The 22,197-nt window shown below is 47.8% G+C and overlaps 1 protein-coding gene across 3 annotated transcripts; it reads right to left on the bottom strand.

Moving 5' to 3' along the window:
* Positions 1-247: 247 nt before the first annotated feature.
* On the bottom strand, positions 248-20,262 carry LOC309516156 (uncharacterized protein). Of its 3 annotated transcripts, none has more exons than XM_082194666.1 (6): positions 20,103-20,262; positions 15,233-15,290; positions 14,401-14,494; positions 4,087-9,419; positions 2,685-2,741; positions 248-387 (listed from the first exon to the last, which is right to left on the bottom strand). In XM_082194666.1, exons 1-5 carry the CDS (start codon positions 20,116-20,118, stop codon positions 2,729-2,731), a joined length of 5,514 nt encoding a protein of 1,837 aa, XP_082050792.1. In that variant the 5' UTR covers positions 20,119-20,262; the 3' UTR covers positions 248-387; positions 2,685-2,728. The 3 variants fall into 3 exon arrangements, with proteins under 3 accessions (XP_082050792.1, XP_082050793.1, XP_082050791.1); XM_082194667.1 differs by lacking the exon at positions 2,685-2,741 and having other exon boundaries at positions 4,087-5,777; positions 6,180-9,419; XM_082194665.1 differs by lacking the exon at positions 2,685-2,741.
* Positions 20,263-22,197: the final 1,935 nt, after the last annotated feature.

Below are 22,197 nucleotides of genomic sequence, written 5' to 3'. Positions count from 1 at the left end.
TCCATGACTAACATATTTGAAGTGGGATTACAGGGGTGTTGACTGTGTGCAGTTGCATTACAGACAAAACACACGCATGGACTGTGTGCCATCCCACAGCCTTTCTGCAACTAAAATGTGCACCAGTTGTTCCTACATTTTTCCCTAATGACAGCTTTGCTGCACCGGTCCTTATTCACGCCCCTTCGCACACCTCCGCCTGCTTCTGTGTTTGCTCACCCACCTACAGAAATAGCCGTTGGTTAAGTTTCTGGTATTTTGCAATCTTTTATTTCTTTAAATTCAAGAATTCACTATTTCTTTTCATTGCTAGTTTGACGCTTTGGAGACATCTTTACGTGTAAGTGCACGGACACTGGCGCTGCTCGCTTCGGTCCCCTTGGTACCCTGAAAGACAAGAAAAGGGAAGGGTTTTCGGATGCAGGTAACTATTTTGAGGACAGCCCCTTTGCGTGGTGAACAGTCACAATTCGTTCAGCCCTCTGTTGCTTTCTGGCCCAAACAGGCTTTGCTTGTTTTTGAAAGAATATGAAGACCCTCCAAACCTATTTAGCACCAGAATGTCAGGATGGAGTATTAAAATAGTCGGGGAAAGAATCATAGAACTGTAGAATTGAAAGAGACTTTGAGGCTCATCTGGTCCAATCGACTGCAAAGCAGGAAGATGCAGTTGTCCCATACGGGGATTGAACCTGCAACTCTAGCGTTATCGGCACCATGTTCTAACCAACTGAGCTATCCAGGCTCATTTCTCAGAGACAAGAATGGAACACATGAACACAGCATAAACGGTGATCTCTCTTTCAATTCTCACCTTCAATTCTCTGGTGGTTGTGGGGGTTGGGGAGAGACTAATGGGATGGATCCACACGAAGCTACACTTTGGTCCCAATGAAATGATTTTATTTATTTATTACATTTCTATACCGTCATGCGAGGATCACAGGGCAGTTTACGATATAAAAACAATTCTGTACCAACCTATCAGCATTTATTTACCAAAGCCAGGCTAAATGTATTTCCTCTGGAACTGCTAAATGGTAGGCTGAGAGGCAACCCTTATCCGAACAAGCTTTGTTTATGTTCTCAGGACATCGATTGCATGAAGCATAAAAGGTAAAGGTAAAGGTACCCCTGCCCGAACGGGCCAGTCTTGACAGACTGTGGGGTTTGTGCGCCCATCTCACATTTATTGGCCGGGGGCCAGCGCTGTCCGGGGACACTTCTGGGTCACGTGGCCAGCGTGACATCGCTGCTCTGGCGAGCCAGAGCCGCACACGGAACGCCGTTTACCTTCCCGCTGGTAAGCGGTACCTATTTATCTACTTGCACCCGGGGGTGCTTTCGAACTGCTAGGTGGGCAGGCGCTGGGACCGAACAGCGGGAGCGCACCCCGCCGCGGGGATTCGAACCGCCGACCTTTCGATCGGCAAGCCCTAGGCGTTGAGGCTTTAGCCCACAGCGCCACCCGCGTCCCTTTGCATGAAGCATATCTTACTGCAATTGTGAGCAGTATGGGCAAGCAGGGATGCGGGTGGCGCTGTGGGTTAAACCACAGAGCCTAGGGCTTGCCGATCAGAAGGTCGGCAGTTTGAATCCCCACGTCGGGGTGAGCTCCCGTTGCTCAGTCCCTGCTCCTGCCAACCCAGCAGTTCGAAAGCACATCAAAGTGCAATTAGATAAATAGGTACCACTACAGCGGGAAGGTAAACGGCGTTTCCGTGTGCTGCTCTGGTTTGCCAGAAGCGGGTTAGTCATGCTGGCCACATGACCCAGAAGCTGTATGCCGGCTCCCTTGGCCAATAAAGTGAGATGAGCGCCGCAACCCTAGAGTCGGCCATGACTGGACCTAATGGTCAGGGGACCCTTTACCTTTACCTTTTATGGGCAAGCAAGGGATCAAACCCCTACTGGCAAATCTGCCGGGAAAATCTGAAGCCTCCCATATTAAATATCTTTTGGCTGACAAGTCTAATGATATTACACTGGCAGTGGCAAAGTTTCTTTCAGAAGTCAAAAGAAAGAAAGACCATCGAGCTTGAAACAAAACAAAATGACCGCCTCAGTTTCTCTCTCTCTTGTGGTCGGCTGTCTTAACTGTATTTTGTTCTGAAATTGTTCTGTGGGTCTTTGGACTGCAATAAAGATTTATTTATGATTATACCAAAACACAAAACTGCATTGCATACGAACAAACAAAACAGTAACAACCCCCTACTCCACCCGCACACAGTTCAAAAGGCTGTAGATTGTTTAATAAGCCAAAGGCCTGGGAGAAGGGGGATGCTTTTGCTTGGGACCTAAAGATATGTAATGAAGGCAACAGGCGAGTCTTCCTGGGAAGAGCATTCCACAGATGGGGAGCCACCGCAGAAAAGGCCCGTTCTCATGTTGCCACCCTCCGGACCTCTCACAAAGAAAGGCCTTGGATTATTATTGCAGGGCCCAGGTTGGTTCCTACAGGGAAAAGTGGTCCTTGAGGTACTGCGGTCCTGAACCATTTAAGGGTTTATAGGTCAAAACCAGCACTGGGCCTGGAAACTAATTGGCAGCCAGTGCGGTCAGACCAGGGTCTGTGTAATATGATCAAACAATCTTGTCCCGGTGAGCAACCTCGCTGCTGAATTTTGCACCAACTGAAGTTAAGAACCTGTTGATTTCAGTGGGAACTAAATGCGACTCACTTAATCTGGATCCATCCAATTGCCTTACAAGGGAAGCTTCCACACTAGCAGTTTAGTCTGGAATGAACATAATAAAACACTCAGTTTTTATGGGGAATCCAGACAGTGTCATTGTCAACTCATTGTATTCCTACTAAGTCCTCCTGAGATTTCCCAAGTCTCTTTGCCTTTAAGTTTCCTGTTCAGATTTCATTGCTTTCTGTCTACTCACAGGACAACCTATCTAAAGTGGGGGGGGCACCTCCACACCAGCTGTTAGCATATTTGCAGTATCCCAGGCACATATTTTTGGTGGGGCATCTGTACAACTTTCTGTTGTACAACTCCCAGTTTTCATCCACTGTTAATGCATTTATTTATTTTTAAAAAAAGATCAGGTCAGACCTGCTGGAGCCAGCAGAGATGCGAAAAATTTGCTATTTCAAAGCAGAACTCTTCAGTTTTTGAAGACAGTTTTGACATTTCTCGGCAGGGCGCTCTGTTGCCCCCACGGCCAGAGGGGCAAGGCAACGCTTCCGGCGGGATCCCCACGAGAGCCCCGCAAAATTACACAGAGGCCTTGCACGATCTCGCAGGGCTCTTGCAAGATCTCGCCGGATCCTGGAAGCCGCTGATGTGCGAACCCAGAAAGAGGGAAGGAGGGAAGGGGGCAGTGGCGCACAACATGTGCAGCACATTCCTGTTTTGCCTCAGGCAGTGATATGGTACACACCTGCCTGTGTGCACAAGTCCCCCTCAGCAATTAAGAAGGCAAGAAGGCAACTATGTGCTGACGGGCAAATCCCTCCAATGCTCACAGAAAGGAGCTATGCCTTGCCTGCCTCCCTTTCTGTGCCTGCTCACTGTGGAGCTAGGTTGCTCTGCCACTTTCGCCGGGACAGGGATCCCCATGGAAGCTGGCGCCTACGTTGGGATGCCTGGTTGCACCATCTCAGAATTTTGTGCCTGAGGCCAAGGCCCCTCTGGCTACGCCACTGAGGCTTGCTTTAAAACCTCTCCCCAATGCTCCAGCTTTGTATGTACAGTGGTACCTCGGGTTAAGTACTTAATTTGTTCTGGAGGTCCGTACTTAACCTGAAACTGTTCTTAACCTGAAGCACCACTTTAGCTAATGGGGCCTCCTACTGCTGCCGCGCCACCGGAGCCCGATTTCTGTTCTCATCCTGAAGCAAAGTTCTTAACCTGAAGCACTATTTCTGGGTTAGCAGAGTCTGTAACCTGAAGGGTATGTAACCTAAAGCATTTGTAACCCGAGGTACCACTGAACAGGGAGCAATTAACCTTCCAGGTTTCTACTCATGTGCTTTACCTGTCAACCTCTGAAGCAGAGGTAGACCGCAGAACAGGAATGAAAAGCATCACAGCACAGTGAAGCTACAGCAGAGCAGTATTCGTCTCCTACCTTTTGGCTGCCACGTGATCACGCAAAACCGGTGCCCTTTCTTTCACATGGAGGTCTTGAAAAGAAGTCTGGACTTGGGCCTCTGCAAATATGCGAGATGCACGCCATTTCTTCCCCCGGGGTATTTCGACAAACGAGGTCTGGACCTGGGCTTCAGCAAACGCAGGAGCTTTCGACTTTTTCGGCACTTTAGACACTTGTTTTGGTTTCTTCCCTTCAGCTTTCGTCACCTCTGCAATCTCCACCTGGCTGTCTTCCAGCTTTGGGAATAAAGGCAAATCCTCGAGGTGAAGCTGAAGTTGGTCAGTTTGCTTTTGAACCTCGGCCTCCTCTCGTGTGGTCCATAATTCCAGCAGTGTTTTTTCCATCGAAGCTCTTTTCTGCTCTGCGAGGTCAGAGTGCTGCTCCTCTGCGTACAGCGATTCAGGTGAGGGTGGTCGAACTGGGCTGAGAATTTCTGATGCGGCAGGAGATGCAGGAGTGTATGGTGGGACAGGAGAAACAGCAGAATGGGAGGAAGCTGGAGAGGCAGCAGGGCGAGAGAGGGCAGGAGAGACAGTGCGAGAGAGGGCAGGAGAAACAGCAGTGCGAGAGTGGGCAGGAGAGGCAGCAGTGCGAGAGTGGGCAGGAGAGACAGTGGTGCGAGAGTGGGCGGGAGAGACAGAAGTGCGAGAGAGGGCAGGAGAGACAGCAGTGCGAGAGTGGGCAGGAGAGACAGCAGTGCGAGAGTGGGCAGGAGAGACAGCAGTGCGAGAGAGGGCAGGAGAGACAGCAGTGCGAGAGTGGGCGGGAGAGACAGCAGTGCGAGAGAGGGCAGGAGATACAGCAGTGCGAGAGTGGGCGGGAGAGACAGCAGTTTGTGATGGAACAGGGCTCAAAGACGTGTGTGATGAGACAGGAGTTACAGCTTTGGCACTTGCCAAACTGGTCTTCGAAGACTTCTCCTGCGCTACGGGTAATTCTTCTGGCGTCTGCATATCAGGCTGGGAGGTCTGGTCCTTGCTGCCACTTGGTGATGGGGGAAGTGACTTTGGAACATCCACTGGCTTCATCGTCTCGGGCATTTCAGGTAAGGAAGTTGGCTCCTTAGCTTCAATTGGGGGAAGAAATTCAGGAGCTGTATCTACTGAGTCAGGCATGGGTGACTGTATTGGGCTTTCAGCTTGTGATGGGAGAAGCACCTCCTTGGTGCCTTGTGGCAAATCTGCCAGGGAACTTTGCATCTCAGCGTCCGCTCGCTCTTTTTTCCGCCATATGTCAGAGAAGGAGGTTTGTACCTGGTTGTCCATTCTGCCTGGAGGAGCAGCCTCTTTTATCTCAACCACAGCTGGCTCGATTGGGCTTTCAGACTGCGGTAGGAGGGGCACTACCTTGGTGACCTGTGGCAAATCTCCCAGAGAACTTTGTATCTCAGCATCCGCTCGTTCTTTTTTCCGCCATACGTCAGAGAAGGAGGTTTGCATCTGGTTGTCAATTCTGCAAGCCGGAGGAGCCTCTTTTAACTCAACCACAGCTGGCTCAACTGGGGTTTCAGACTGTGGCAGATTTCCCAGGGAACTTTGTATTTTAGCATCTGCTCGTTCTTTTTTCCGCCATATGTCAGAGAAGGAGGTTTGCACCTGGTTTTCCATTTTGCCTGGAGGAGCAGCCTCTTTTATCTCAACCACAGCTGGCTCAATTGGGCTTTCAGACTGTGGTAGCAGAGGCACCTCCTTGGTGCCTTGTGGCAAATCTGCCAGGGAACTCTGCATCTTAGCATCCGCTCGTTCTTTTTTCCGCCATATGTCAGAGAAGGAGGTTTGTACCTGGTTGTCCATTCTGGCTGGAGGAGCAGCCTCTTCTTTCTCAACCACAGCTGGCTCAGTTGGGCTTTCAGGTTGTGGTAGCAGAGGCACCACCTTCGTGACTTGTGGCAAATCTGCTAAGGAACTTTGGATCTTAGCATCTGCTCGTTCTTTTTTCTGCCATATATCAGAGAAGGAGGTTTGTACCTGGTTGTCAATTCTGCAATCTGGAGCAGCCTCTTTTATCTCAAGCTCAGGTGTCTCAGTTGGGCTTTCAGGCTGTGGTAGGAGGGGCACTACCTTGGTGACTTGTGGCAAATCTCCCAGGGAACTTTGCATCTTAGCATCCGCTCGTTCTTTTTTCCGCCATATGTCAGAGAAGGAGGTTTGCACCTGGTTGTCCATTCTGCTTGGAGGACGAGCCTCTTTTATCTCAACCACAGCTGGCTCAATTGGGCTTTCTGGTAGGAGGGGCACGACCTTGGTGACTTGTGGCAAATCTGCTAAGGAACTTTGCATCTCAGCGTCCGCTCGTTCTTTCTTCCACCATATGTCAGAGAAGGAGGTTTGCACCTGGTTTTCCATTCTGGCTGGAGGAGGAGCCTCTTTTATCTCAAGCTCAGCTGGCTTAGTTGGGCTTTCAGACTCTGGTAGGAGAAGAGGCACAACCTTGTTGCCCTGTGGCAAATCTGCCAGGGAACTTTGCATCTCAGCGTCCACTCGTTCTTTCTTCCACCACCTGTCAGAGAAGGAGGTTTGCACCTGGTTGTCGATTCTGCCTGGTAGAGGAGCCTCTTCCATCTCAAGCATAGGCGGCTCAATTGGGCTTTCAGACTGTGGTGGGAGAAAAGGTTCTTCCATGGGTTCTGGCACATCTATCCAAGAAGTTTGCTTCTGGGCATTATGGAGTTCTTTTGCCTTCCAGATGTCAAGGAGTGAGGTTTGCATCTGAGCATCCAGTAGAGCTGGTGGAGGAGACTGTTCTTCCTCAGGCATGAAGTAGTCAGATGGGCTTTCAGACTGTGGTGAGAGAAAAGGATCTTCCACATCTGTTGGGAAATCCATCCAAGAAGTTTGGTTCTGGGCATCATGGAGCTGTTTCGCCTTCCATATGTCAAGAAGGGAGGTTTGTGACTGGATCTCCTTTTGTGATGAGGGGAAAGCTTCTGATTCTTCCTCGTCAAATTCCAGTGAAGTTTGCTGTTGAACATCAGAATGCAAGCGTGATGAACGCCACGAGCTCCCCGCAGGTATTTCGACATTTGAGGTTTGCACCTCAGCACTGGTTTGTTGCGCCAGAGGAGACTCTTTTCGTGCCTCTAGGAAATCAGAGATGGAGCGTTGTGCCTGAGTATCAGTCTCCACTTCAAAGTCACTTTGTACTGGGGTGAAATACGTTCTTTCAGGCTCCGTTAAGTCTGTCTCAGACGCCTTCTGCTGCATGTAGTCTTTTGATTTCCCCAGATCAAGAAAAGATGTCTGCACCAGTTTGTCAACCTGTTCAGTGGGAGAAGGCCTGATCCCTTGCTGTAGAATTTTGTCTACTGAAGTCTGTGTTTCAATATCCATTTGTTCCTTTGCTTTCCAAAAGTCAAAATCTGATGTTTGTGCCTGGCTATCAACTAGTAACGCATGAGGGAACTCCTCTGTTTCAGCTTCATCGAAGCCGCAAGTCTGGTTCTGGGCTTCAGCTAACTCTCTTGCTCGCCATATTTCAAGCAAGGATGTTTGGGTCTGGTTAGCCTTCTGCAGTTGGGGAAAGGATTCCGCTTTTTCCACGGGTACTTTAAGCCCTGAAGTCTGCACCTGAGCTTCGGTTTGCAAACGTGATTCACGCCACTTGTTTCCATATGGTATTTCAACATGTGATGTTTGTACCTCACTGTCAATTGTTGGCTTCCAAAGAGGCTCTTTTTGAGAGGCTGAGGTCTGAACCTCTGGGAGTTCATGATACCATTTGCGGATCTGAGCTTCCATCACCTTTGGGGTAATAAGATACTCCTTCCCTTCTGTTAAAGCTTCTTGATTATCATCCCCACCTTCAATCAATGACAAAGAAGAGTACTTTTGAAAATCAGTGTCTGATACCTTCTTCTGGGGTTCAGCATGTGACATGGAAGTGTAGCTTTGGAAATCACTGTCCAATATCTTCTCCGGAGTTTTTGCAAATGATGCAGAATGGGACTTTGGGAAATCAATGTCTGAGGTCCTCTCCTGGGGTTTGATATATGACGCAGAAGAGGACTTTCGGAAGAGAGTGTCTGTTGACCTATCTGACAAAAGTTTATTAATGAGTTCTACCTCAGATGTTTGTATCTGGGCCTCCTTGGTTGTTGACTTGGGAGATAACAACCTTGCCAGTTCATAATCTGAGGTTCTAAGCACTTGTGCCGAAGATGGACGCTTCTTCAGCAGTTCATCACTTAAGATCTGGTCTTGGACCCCAGAGTTTGACCAAGAAGAAGCCTTCCTCAGTAATTCAGGACTTGAAGTTTGCATGTGGGGTTCACCCACTGACAGGGAGGAAGCTTTCTTTAGTAACTCGGCACGGGAAGCTGATTCCATGCTCTGAATCCGGGATAGCAAAGAAAGCTTCTTTAGCAGTTCAAAGGTGGAGGTTTGCACCTGTGCGTCAGTTTGTGACTGTGATGAATGCAATCTCTTCCACTGCCGAAGCAACGTCTCAGATGTCTGCATAGCTCTTTCAGCCCGTTCAAAAGGCAGAGGTGCCTCTTCTATGGAAAAAAGGGATTCCACGTCTCCTGCTGGCCATTGGTCTGTCATCGAAGCAAAGGACGTTTGCACCTGGGCCACAGTATTTAACCGCGCAGAACGCCAGTCGTTGCCGGGCGGTATTTCCACAGGTAAAGTTTGTACCCCAGTATCAATATATACGGGATATATCGCGGTTTGTTCTATCACTGATGACTGGGGTGATAGCTTACTCTGGGGCTCAGAGGAGGACGCATACTCTCTTTCTGACATGTAGTCCGAAAACGAAGTCTGCAACTGGATGTCTATCTCCGAAGGAACTCTTATGTCAAGATGTGAGGTCTGCACCTGCGCCTCAGATAACATGGGCAGAGAGGGAAACTTCTCCAATAACTCTAGATAGGAGGAAGAGGACTGGGCAGATCCTGCAAAAGATGCCACAGACCTCCTTTCTGGCAACGAGCTAAACGAGGTTTGGGCATGCATCTCCTTTTCTCCAGGTAACGAAAGCAAGGATGTTTGCACCTGAGCTTCCGCCTCTCTTGGCAATTCCATAAATGACGTTTGCACTTGAGCGTCATTTTCTGCTGGGGTTGGAGACCGCAGGGAGAGAAATGAAGTTTGCGCCTGGGCCTCCCTTCCTCTTGGTAGGCTCGAAAACGAGGTTTGGACCTGAACATCCGCCTCGGATGACGTCTCTATCTCTGGAATGAGTACAGCCGTCCTTGAGGTTTGCTGCTCTACCTCTTTGTGTAATCGAGACCATCTCCACCTATTTCCTTCTGGGATATCCACTTTCGAAGTTTGTATCTCATTCTCAACATACAAGCCATCTTCCTGTTTGGGGAAAGAAATAGTATGTGTGTATGACCACCGACACCTTACATTCAAAATAAGAGTTGACTTACGAAGTTAAAGAGACACCCTTTTTGCTGATAGGCAGGCAGGGGTCTGGGCTCTTAACCCAGATGCGTTACTTGAAAGCCCTTAGGATGGGTGAGAGAGGGGAAGAACACAATGTGAGAAATTGGCAGCCCAACCTGACAGATGCATATTCTTGCTAGTTAGCATCAGAAGGGGCTAAGTCCACAGAGCCGTATTGCTGATAGGTAGATAGACTATAGAAATACAACTGGTAGAGAGGACTCTGTGTGATGTCATTTCCCCTTCCTCTCCTGGAGAGGAAGGAGCATATAGCACTTCCTGTTCCTCTCACTCTTCCCTTGACCAGAGTTGGATCTCTGAAGCTGACACATGCCTGAAGCTGGTTATACCGTAATATTTTGCATGCATAGTTTTTACTGATGGAACCAATGCATGATTATAATCTTACTTTTACACTTATTTTACAAGCTGTTGCCTGAAATTTTTAAAAAAATATTTATTTGGTTTTTCAAGTTAAAATTTCACAGAGATATATCAAACATGAATCATAAAAACAAGAATCCAAGGAATCTCCTGGACTTCCGTCCTCCCCTTTGTGGGTCCTATTATTAATCATTTATGCATCTTTTATGATGATCCAAATCTTTTACATCTCCACTGTGTCCAGAATTCGCCCTTAAACTACAAGTGATATTCCAATCCTACTAACGATTTTAACTGTTTACAGTGGTCTTTTAAGATAAATTATAAAATTTCCCCATCCCGTATTAAAATTTTGGTCTTCCTGATTCCTGATTCTTCCAGTCATTTTAGCCATTTCAGTACAGTCCATCACCTTCATCTGCCATTCTTCTCTGGTAGGAACTTTATCTTCTTTCCATCTCTGGAACGTTGTTGTCTGGTTCTTTATTAAGCAGGGTAAGAGGAGGGAAGCCAGCTTACTTCATAGCTGGACTCAAAACAAGGTTTTTCAGCCTAATTCCTATGCTTTTAGTTTTACTGCCAAGGATGGGACTTGGAAACTCTGTTGAACCCACACCTGTGGGAGCCTGGAGGGATAAATTGCAATTAATAAATCCTCTCCTTTTTTTAATAAAATATTTATTAAGATTTTCAAAATATTACAAAATAGAAAATACAAAAGAAGAAAATACAAAAGAAAAAAAATGGTTAAAAACAACTCAATCTTTCCATTACAGTGGTGCCTCGCAAGACGAAATTAATTCGTTCCGCAATTCTCTTTGTCTTGCGGTTTTTTCGTCTTGCGATGCACGGTTTCCCATAGGAATGCATTGAAAATCAATTAATGCGTTCCTAGGGAAACCGCCTTCAGACCAGGTCCAGGGACAGTCTGTCCCCGGACCTCTTCTGAAGGCTGGGGGGGGGACAAGGGCTTTTCTTCCCACCCCCAGCATTTTAAAAAACCCTGGGACAGCGGAGGACTTCTCCGCTGTGCGGGGCGATTTAAAAGCCCCTGGGAAGGCAGGCAGGGGGGACAAAGACTTTCGCCCCCTGCCCGCCTTCAGAAGGTGTCCCCGCCCCCCCCCCGCCCCACTTCGGAACACCTTTCCGAAGTGGGGCGGCGGGGCCAGGTGTCCCCGCCCCCCCTCCCCACTTTGGAACACCTTTCCGAAGTGGGGCGGCGGGGCCAGGTGTCCCCGCCCCACCTCCCCACTTCGGAACAGCTTTCCGAAGTGGGGCGGCGGGGCCAGGTGTCCCCGCCCCCCCGCCCCACTTCGGAACAGCTTTCCGAAGTGGGGCGGCGGGGCCAGGTGTCCCCGCCCCACCTCCCCACTTCGGAACAGCTTTCCGAAGTGGGGCGGCGGGGCCAGGTGTCCCCGCCCCCGCTCCCCACTTCGGAACAGCTTTCCGAAGTGGGGCAGCGGGGCCAGGTGTCCCGCCCCCCCTCCCCACTTCGGAACAGGTCCTGGACCTCTTCTGAAGGCTGGCGGGGGCGAAAGTCTTTGCTCCCCCCGCCTGCCTTCAAAAGCTGTCCGGCCCAGGCATCCCGGACCTTTCCGCCAGCAGCGGCAGCGCTGCCGCTGCTGGCGGAGACTTGCCGGCATGCCGAAGCCTGCGCACAGCGCGCCCAGGCTTCGCGGATCTCTCTGCCAGCAGCGGCAGCTCTGCCGCTGCTGGCGGAGACTTGCCGGCATGCCGAAGCCTATGCGCAGTGCGCCCAGGCTTCGCGGATCTCTCTGCCAGCAGCGGCAGCTCTGCCGCTGCTGGCGGACACTTGCCGGCATGCCGAAGCCTGTGCGCAGCGCGCCCAGGCTTCGCGGATCTCTCTGCCAGCAGCGGCAGCGCTGCCGCTGCTGGCGGAGACTTGCCGGCATGCCGAAGCCTGCGCGCAGCGCGCCCAGGCTTCGCGGATCTCTCTGCCAGCAGCGGCAGCGCTGCCGCTGCTGGCGGAGACTTGCCGGCATGCCGAAGCCTGCGCGCAGCGCGCCCAGGCTTCGCGGATCTTTCGGCCAGCAGCGGCAGCTCTGCCGCTGCTGGCGGAGACTTGCCGGCATGCCGAAGCCTGTGCGCAGCGCGCCCAGGCTTCGCAGATCTCTCCTGCCTTCAAAAGCCGTCCGGGATAGCAGGAAGCGCTTCCCTGCTATCCCGGACTGCTTTTAAAATGCTGGCGCTGGGGAGCAAAGCCTTTTGGCCCCCGCCAGCCTTCCTGGACCTCTTCTGAAGGCCGGAGGGGGGGAAAAGGCTTTGCTCCCCACCGCTAGCATTTAAAAGAGGTCCCCGGAGATTTCCCTATGGGCTTTCGTCTTGCGAAGCAAGCCCATAGGGGAATTCGTCTTGCGAGGCAAATCGCGGACGAAAAAACCTTTCGTCTAGCGAGTTTTTTGTCTTGCGAGGCATTCGTCTTGCGGGGCACTACTGTACTTATTTTTCATTAGCTTGTTTCCCGGACATCCTCACGCCTCCCTTTTTTGTATTCCAGTTCGGTTTGTTGGTTCACCAAATCCTTACCCTCTTTGTTTATCCTAGTCTTTAATCTTAAAATATTGTAACATTAAATTTTTACCTATTAATAATCCATTTTTCATATTCCCTTATAGTATTACAGCTGAACACCACTTAGTTTCTATCCAACATCATTCTAACATTCATTAATTTTACAATATTTCTGTAAATAGTCTTTAAATTTCTTCCAATCTTCTTCCACCGACTCTTCTCCCTGGTCTCAGATTCTGACAGTCATTTCCGCCAGTTCCATATAGTCCATCACCTTCATCTGCCATTCTTCCAGAGTGGGTAGATCTTAATATATCCTCTCCTTGTTAGGATCGTCCTACTCGCGTGTAGGACCCTGGCAGAGACACATGCCCTACTGGCATGTTCTCTCCCTCCTGGTCGATCGTTCGGGAGCTTCAAAAGTTTTCTCCAACCCGAACATCACAGCAACTGATACCAAGAGGCATTATCAAGCTTAGGGATCCTGCAGAGTATCTGCAGTTCGCGTAACAGACTCAATAGATCAGCATTTTGGCCGATCTACTTTTATTTACATATAATATACTCGGAGCATTCTGACTTAGCTCCTTCCTCTTTCTCATCAGACAGCTAAGAGAAAGAAACAAAGGACAATAGTCCTACATTCCGGAACACAGTAGTACAAAACATCCTGTCTCCGTCACTTCCCACACCGTGGAATGAAAACATACACCGTCGTGTGATAGAGAACAATCCCATGACTGCAAGCATGGAGCAAGAATCCTAACACTCCTTCCCATAGCACACATAAATGCTACTATTCTTTTTACGCTGCACTGAACTGGTGATTTAGCAACCAGAAAGAGCTAAGCAGTCGTGTCAGTACTGAGCATATACACACTATGGATAGTCCCTCTCCCTGAGAAATCCTATCTAGCTTCAGCCTTCATCCTCTACAACCCACTGTATGCTTTGCAGAAAGCCATGGCAATTGACCAGGCCTAAAGCTGATGCAGTGGTAGAAAAATATATGAATATAATATATCAGTGGTATCTAACACAGAGTTTAGGGGCAAAAATGTATAAATCTAAATCAAATAAGTGTTGGAAATGTAAAGAACATTCTTTTTATCATATGTGGTGGTCTTGTAGTAAGGTTAAATCTTACTGGTAAATTATATATAATGAATTGAAAAAGATGTTTAAAATAACGTTTGTAAAAAAACAAAACAAAAAAACACACCCAGAAGCCTTCCTTTTGGAATTATAGGGACAGAACTACCCAAGTTGTATAGAAATTTATTCATTTATGCGACTACAGCAGCAAGAATGTTCCTTGCCCAAAAATGGAAAGAAGAAATCCCAAATAAGAAGAATGGATACAAAAACTTACGGGATATGCAGAAATGGCAAAACTTACCAGAAAAATAAGAAATCAATATAACAAACTTTTAATAAAAGAATGGAAATGGTTTATTGGATAAACTGTAAACAGATAAGAACAACGGCAGTATTATTGCAATAACCTGCAGTTTTATAATACAGTGTCATTGTGGGCAGGTGGGGAATCAGTACTGTGTCACCTCCACAACCGAGACCATCAGCACACACCTGACTTCTCACAGTAAGCAGGATGTTGTCCTGCGATGGGGCGTGGGGTGTGTGGACATTGAGGACTACAGTGTCTAATTTTGTGTTATGCTATGTCTCCCTCAGCCATGGTGTTTTACGTTGCAACCCCACCCAGCCATGGTGGCCATTTTGTAACTTCTCAAAATGGGCCAAAAAGGTTGGTGACCCCCCCCCCCCGGTGCAACAAATCTTTTAAATCTCAAAGGTACCAGAAGATGCCTTGCTGTTTGTCCACCACAAATTAACACCCCTCCCTCAAATGCGTTGGTATGAACAACTATATCTGTATACCACCTGAAACAAATGTTCTCTAAGCAGTCCATCTGAATTAGGGATGGCAATATAATGAAGATATAGAATGAATTACCGGGTCCTGGTCTGGCTCTATCTCTGAGGGGTCTGGTTCCGAGGGGTCTAGCTCTGACGGTGGCTTAAATTGCTCAGACGAAGCGATATTAAGGCTAAGAGACACAAGACAACAAATAATTTCAGGGCTTGTTGGACAGACAGTGATAGTAACCAAAACTTTAACATGTATTGAAAGATGTGAAAATGTTTTCTTAAAGTGGGGGATAAGAGGGGACCGTAGTCATAGCCAGACCTATATATGTATTTTATATGATGCCCAAGTCAGAACAATTTCATCCATAAATGCAGGCCACCCAGAATTCCTCCAACTTGCCCTATGGTCCTGACGACTCCCAGCAAGACTGTTGGCCATCATTGGTGGAAAACCCACTATGTCTCTCTCTCTTACAAATGTAACTTCAACTTGTGCTAGGGAACCCAAATTGATTGCTAGTGTTCTTGCCTGCTATTGCAGACACACAACGCACCACACAGAGGGGCAAAGTTTTACTGGGCTGTGTTTGCATTTTTGAGGTTGCACAAGCCAGTGTCACAATGAAGAGCAACACCTGCCTCAAATAAGTCACCTCCTTCAAGCATGCATTGTTCAGCTCCATTGTTCTCACCTTGGGTGAATAGTTTATGCAAAATATATGCAACTCTTCAACAAGCTCTCCATACCCTACAGTGGGTATGAGTTTTAACTCGCAAGCAGTTTGATGAAACCCATATAATGGGTTGATACATTCACTAAATTCCTGTTCTGTAACAATGAGACATCCATCTCATGCCTGGGCCAAACATCCAAAGGGCATACATGCGTTCACTAAGAAAAGGGAGGTGTAGCTCACCATGTTGAAGACTGCGTTTCCGGTGGGCCAGTACAACAGAAAAATTTTCTCCAGCCTCCTATAAAATCAGACAGAAGTAAAAATAAGCTTTAGCCTGTGTTTCTCACAGGAATCCATCCTCAAAACTAGATAGGAACATATGATGTCCCTACCATCTGCCAAGGCTATAATAAAAACTAGGTTGTGGGATACTGAACGCCAAGAACTTACAGCAGCAGCAGAGAAAACATGCTCCCCTCTTTATTTTCAACTTTCTTGGGCGCATGAAACTAATCACAATTACCTTGAATTTCTGCTACTCAAGAAAGAAGGGCATTTTCGCTGACCAGGTTTAATTCAAATCCATCCAACCTCCTTTGGGCAAGGTTCTCAGGCAGGGTGGAAGGAGAAAGAACTTGCCCATGTGAAGACCACCTGGTGGAAACCCTTACACACATGGTTCTCAATTGTAAACTATATGCTGATCTCCGTCAGCAATTTCTAGATCAACTCTGTATCCCCAAATGGAAACCAGAGTTGAAGGTCATACATTTTCTATTACTGGGGAATGAGCAAGAGCTCACCAAGTTAGTGGCTAAATATCTCTATTTGGTTTTTTGTCGTTGAAATACACTGTTGACGTCTGATCCCCCTGGAGACCAAGAGATGTGACGATAGACTGCTCTGCCTCCTTTCTTTTAGCAAATGTTTTTTGCCACTGGGGAAGTGGTAATTCTGTACTGATTTGTTTTGGGTGTTTGTATGTGATGCCAATAAAATGTTTATTAATCTACTCCTCCATCCTGTTGTCACAGTGGCCAACCAGTTGCCTACCAGAAGAAGCCTGCAAGCATCACTTGAGCCCAACAGTCCCCTCCCCTCCTACGATTTTCCCCAAACTGGTATTCAGCCTCTGAAAGTGAAGGTAGATCATCGCCATCAGCTTTAGCAGCTACTGATAAGCCTTATCCTCCATGTATTTGTCTAATCCTAATGTTTTAAGCCGTCCAAGTTGGTGTCCACTACTCTCTCCTCCTCTTAAAAACCTTTTTAAAAGGCACTCTGGAAGAATGGCAGATGAAGGTGATGGACTATATGGAACTGGCGGAAATGACCGGCAGAATCCAAGACAAGGGAGAAGAGTCGGTGGAAGAAGATTGGAAGAAATTTAAAGACTATTTACAGAAATACTGCAAAATTAATGAATGTTAGAATGATGTTGGACTGACGTTAAGTGGTTTTAAGCAGCAATGTTAAAAGGAATATGTAAAAATGGATTGTTAAAAGGTGGAAATTTAAAGTTATTATATTTTAAGATAAGAGATTAAGATAAAATTAAAGAGGGAAAGGATTTGCTGAACTAACTAATTTGAACGGGAATACAAAAAAGGAGGTGTGAGGAGGTCGGGGAAACAAGCAAATGAAAGATAAGACATGGAAAGACCAATCTGTTTTTTTAACTGTTTTTATCTTGTATTTTTACTTTCTTCTTCTTCTTTTTTTCTTTAATTCTTTTTTCGTTGTTTTTTTTGCATATTTTGTAATATGTTGAAACCTTAATAAATATCTTTTAAAAAATAAAATAAAAACCTTTTTAAAAGGAAGGGTAAGTGGCAATGCTGGTTTTGCTTCAGTTAGATTGCAACCCAACCGTAGGTCAGGAACACAGAGTAGGTGAATACCAATGAACAACAGGTTGTGCAGGGACAGGGAGCAAGCACACACGAGAAGTATCCCATGTACACAGAATGTTTTCAATGGCTAATAGTGGTTGGGGCAGGGGGAGAAAACTGTATCAGAATGGTTTTTGTTTGTTTTTTAATAAAAAAAATTATTGGTTTTTCACTGTATCAGAATGGTTTTTGGTTCAGGTGTATTAAAAATCCACACAGAGACTTTCAAATTCCAAAACAAATGTTTAGATTCAGTACAACAAGAGAGACTCAAATATATAAGACAACCCTGTACATCTACGTTCTTTTAATTGTTAAAAAAGTTTGCGACAAAGTTTTAGAGTTGCTTATGAATCTTTTAAAGTTTGGAACACAAACTTTGCAGCTGATTCTGAAAATTATGTATCTGTGGCCATAATACAATTTTTATAGAGTCAAAAGAAACAGATCTATTTGTCCTTTTATGTTTCTTTTAATGAAAGGAAGATCCAAACTAACTCTTCACTAACACATGGATATAGACCATAGTGATAGAGAATGTCATCAGATCTGTTTTAACAGAAAAAGAGAGAACATTAAAGTGAATTAGTGTGAATGCTTTCCTATGTTTGGGAAGAGATAACAACCTCAAAAGACAAGCACAGCTTCCTTGTGGGTCTATAAGCAATCCTCAAGTGTAACGTAGAACAAATCTTCTTGGGAAATGTTATAGAGCTCTAAAAATCAATATTTTTACCTACTAGAATTCAAGAGATTTTACTTAATTGTAGCCCAAGGGGAAATAATTCAGGGTGCCAACATACTGGAAGCTCAGCTTTTATTTTCCAGGAAATTCTTCTTTCAGGTCACTTTGAGATGACGCGTTTACTAAGCATTCAATCATTCTTATAGACATTTCCAAGGAGATTATGTGACAGTCATTATTATTGAGCGTTTACTCAGATATTTTTGCAGTTGAAGAATATAATGTAAAGCAATCATCATCCTTTACTTTCCTTGTCTGGGTGGCTGGTTTATTTTGGAGTGGAGAAGAGGTGGGGAAACAAGTTTGTTTCACAACCTGAATTTCCCTGTAGTGAGGGTCTGGATTAAGAGAGCCTCAATCATGCCTATTAGAGTCTTCATATCTAGGAGCACACTAAACTCCCATCATGAGTGCCAATCCATATACAGTGGTACCTCGGTTTACGAACTTAATCCATTCCGGAAGTCCGTTCTTAAACCAAAACTGTTCTTAAACCGAGGAGCACTTTCCCTAACGAGGCCTTCTACCACCGGTGCCTTTCCACCATTCAGATTCCGTTCTTAGACCGAAGCAAAGTTCCCGAACTGGGACACTGTTTCTAGTTTTGTGGAGTTTGTAAACCAAATTGTTCATAAACAGGGCTGTTCTTAAACCGAGGTACCACTGTATAGTGGTGCCCCACAAGACGAATGCCTCGCAAGACGGAAAACTCGCTAGACAAAAGAGTTTTCCGTTTTGGAGGTGCTTCGCAAAAGGAATTTCCTATGGGCTTGCTTCGCAAGACGACAATGTCTTGCGAGTTCCTGCTGGTTTTTTTCCCCTTTCCCTCTCCTTTTTCTAAGACGCTAAGCCGCTTATCAGCTGATCCGATAAGCCGATAAGCCGCTAAAAGCCGCTAATAGCGCTAATCCGCGAATCCATCAATGGGCTTGCTTCGCAAGACGAAAAAACCGCTAGACGAAGAGAATCACAGAACGGATTCTTTTCGACTTGCGAGGCACCACTGTAGAAGGTAAAACGGCATCAACCATACACAATAACAAGCAACCACAGGCTGGGTTGAACCCCAAGATTTGCAGAAGTAGGGGGAAAAAATCCTTTTGGAGGATCCACCCAAAACCCAAAAGAGATATATGTGTGCTCGGGGATCATGGGATGCCGATTTGACTGTTGGAAGGGGGGGGGACCAGAGAATGGGAGAGAGCAAGAGAGAGCAGGAGAGGAGTAGAGGCACTCAAGGCAGCAACACTTTATTGCAGGTCTCCCTTGGCCTTAAAACCTACTTCAGCCAGCTATGGATGATGGGAGTTGTAGTCCAACAAACTGTGGTTTGGCACTGTGGTCTAAACAACAGAGCCTAGGGCTTGCCCATCAGAAGGTCAGTGGTTCAAATCCCCGCAATGGGGTGAGCTCCCGTTGCTCGGTCCCAGCTCTTTGCCAACCTAGCAGTTCGAAAGCACGTCAAAGTGCTAGTAGATAAATAGATACCGCTGTGGCGGGAAGGTAAACGGCGTTTCCGTGCGCTGCTCTGGTTCACCAGAAGCGGCTTAGTCATGCTGGCCACATGACCCGGAAGCTGTACGCCGGCTCCCTCGGCCAATAAAGCGAGATGAGCGCCGCAACCCCAGAGTCAGCCACAACTGGACCTAACGGTCAGGGGTCCCTTTACCTTTACCTAACCTGTGGCCACCCGAAGTTCAGAAAGAGATACAGTGGTACCTCGGGTTAAGAACTTAATTCGTTCCGGAGGTCCGTTCTTAAACTGAAACTGTTCTTAACCTGAAGCACCACTTTAGCTAATGGGGCCTCCCGCTGCCTCCACGCCGCCGGAGCACATTTTCTGTTCTCATCCTGAAGCAAAGTTCTTAATCCGAGGTACTATTTCTGGGTTAGCGGAGTCTGTAACCTGAAGCGTCTGTAACCCGAGGTACCACTGTACTCAGGATTTCGCATGGTTTCTGCATGGTTTCTGCAGAGGTAGATTTCCTCTGAATATGGAGGCTCTACACCGGTATCCTTCACAGGGCAATAACGCCCGACAGCTTTAACCCTACCATCTCCCTCTCCCCCTTGAAAGACATGGGTTAAACCACAGAGCCTAGGGCTTGCCAATCAGAAGGTCGGCGGTTTGAATCCCCGCAACAGGGCGAGCTCCCGTTGTTCAGTCCCAGCTCCTGCCAACCTAGCAGTTCGAAAGCACGTCAAAGTGCAAGTAGATAAATAGGTACCGCTCTGGCGGGAGGGTAAACGGCATTTCTGTGCGCTGCTCTGCTTCGCCAGAAGCGGCTTAGGCATACTGGCCACATGACCCAGAAGCTGTACGCCGGCTCCCTCGGCCAATAAAGCGAGATGAGCTACTGGACCTAATGGTCAGGGGTCCCTTTATCTTTAAACGGGTATCCTTCACAGGGCAATAATCCCGGACAGCTTTAACCCTAACATCTCCCCCCCCCCCCAATTGAAAGGCGCTCACCTCTTTTCTTCCCCATGTTTTGCACCCAGTGTAGCCCCGTATGCAGTTGTTAACTCGGCAGCAGCCGGGCGTTGCTTGCTGCCGGCTCCCCCTTGGGCCCGACACTGAGCGCCCCCAGCATCCCGCCGCCCCAGCCAGGAGACGGTTCTCTGAGCGACGGCGGGCGTGACGTCACCCAGAGGCTTTTTGACGTCACGCGGGCAGGATTCCTCTGTTGCGCCCCGTCCTCCTCCTCCTCCTCCTCGCAGCTAAGCGCTGCTTCTCGTGGCGGATCCAGCTCCGTCGAAGAACGTGCGCTTTAGCAGCGCTCGCGTCCGGCAATTGCGGTGCAAAATTTGGTGGGGGAGAGACGGAAATCGAAGCCAGATCCAGTTCAAAATTCGGTTTGGCAAGGATTTCAACTGCCAAGCCCGGGCTTGGATTCGAGTTCGTGTGTCTGGCTGCAGTCCTCCCCCACCCACCTCCCTTACCTGGGAAGGACTAGATCCTGGCATCTTCGGATAAAAAGCAGTATAAAAGTTGAAGCAAACAAATAAATATGCCTCCCTGTGCCTGAATTTTAGAACCCTAAACTTGCAGAGTTGGAAGGGACCCGCGAGTCGTGCAGGAACGAATTTGCCCTCAAGCGTCCCTGGCAGGTGACCTGCTTAAAAACCTCCAGTGAGATTTCACTTTAATGGGATTTAACTTCCGAGTGCGCAAACCTACGATTGCGCTTTCAGTTGCTTTGGCACATGGACACACAAACACATCAGAGAGGACCAGTGGCGTAGCGTGGGTTGTCAGCACCCGGGGCAAGGCAAGTAATTTGCGCCCCCTAACCCGTGGATTTGCGCCCCCTAACCCTAACCCCCAGATGTTGCGCCCGGTGCAGCCGGGCCCCCCTGCACCCCCCACGCTACGCCACTGGAGAGGACTAAGCAAATTCATGGCCAGGAGAGAGCTATGGATAGCTACCTGCGCTCAGATCCTGTTGGTGGGTTTTCCCCTGGGGGCATCTGGTGGTTGGCCACTGGGAGAACAGAATGCTGGACTGGCCTCATCCAGCAAAGCTTTTCTTTCCGAGCACAATTCAAAGTGTTGGTGCTGACCTTTAAAGCCCTAAACGGCCTCAGTCCAATATACGTGAAGGAGCGTCTCCACCCCCATCGTTCTGCCCGGACACGGAGGTCCAGCTCCAGGGGCCTTCTGAAGGTTCCCTCGCTGCGAGAAGTGAAGTTACAGGGAATCAGGCAGAGGGCCTTCTCGGTGGTGGCACCTGCCCTGTGGAACGCCCTCCCACCAGATGTCAAGGCACTAAACAACTATTTTACTTTTAAAAGACACCTGAAGGTGGCCCTATTTGGGGAAGTTTTTAATGTCTGATGCTGTACAGTGGTACCTCGGGTTACATACGCTTCAGGTTACATACGCTTCAGCTTACAGACTCCGCTAACCCAGAAATAGTACCTTGGGTTAAGAACTTTGCTTCAGGATGAGAACACCTGCTGCTAAAATGGTGCTTCAAGTTAAGAACAGTTTCAGGTTTAAGAACGGACCTCCAGAACAAATTAAGTACTTAACCTGAGGTACCACTGTATTGTTTTTGATATTTGGTTGGAAGCCGCCCAGAGTGGCTGGGGAGACCCAGCCAGATGGGCGGGGCATACATAATATATTATTATTATTATTATTATTATTATTATTATTATTATTATAGCGTCAGACAAGGACCTGGGAGAAACCAGGATTCAAATTCCCACTCAGCCATGAAGCTCGCTTGGGTGGCCTTGTGGGTCAGTGGCGTAGCGTGGGTTGTCAGCACCCGGGGCAAGGCAAGTAATTTGCGCCCCCTAACCCATGGATTTGCGCCCCCTAACCCTAACCCCCAGATGTTGCGCCCGGTGCGGCCGGCCCCCCCTGCATCCCCCACGCTACGCCACTGCTTGTGGGTCAGTGACTGCCACTCCACCTAACCTACTGCACAGTGTCGTCTTGGGCATAAGATGGAGAGGAGAAGGAGGAGAACTAACTACACCACCTTCAGCTCCCTTGGAGAGAAAGGTGGGGTGTGAATGGAATAAATGTATAAACGGGCGAGACAATTATTTGTATG

This window comes from Podarcis vaucheri (genome assembly GCF_965113315.1).
Source record: "Podarcis vaucheri genome assembly, chromosome: 13".
Classification (NCBI taxonomy): Eukaryota; Metazoa; Chordata; class Lepidosauria; order Squamata; family Lacertidae; genus Podarcis; species Podarcis vaucheri.
Note: the sequence above shows the minus strand (reverse complement) of the source record. Positions and strands in the feature narration are given on the sequence as shown.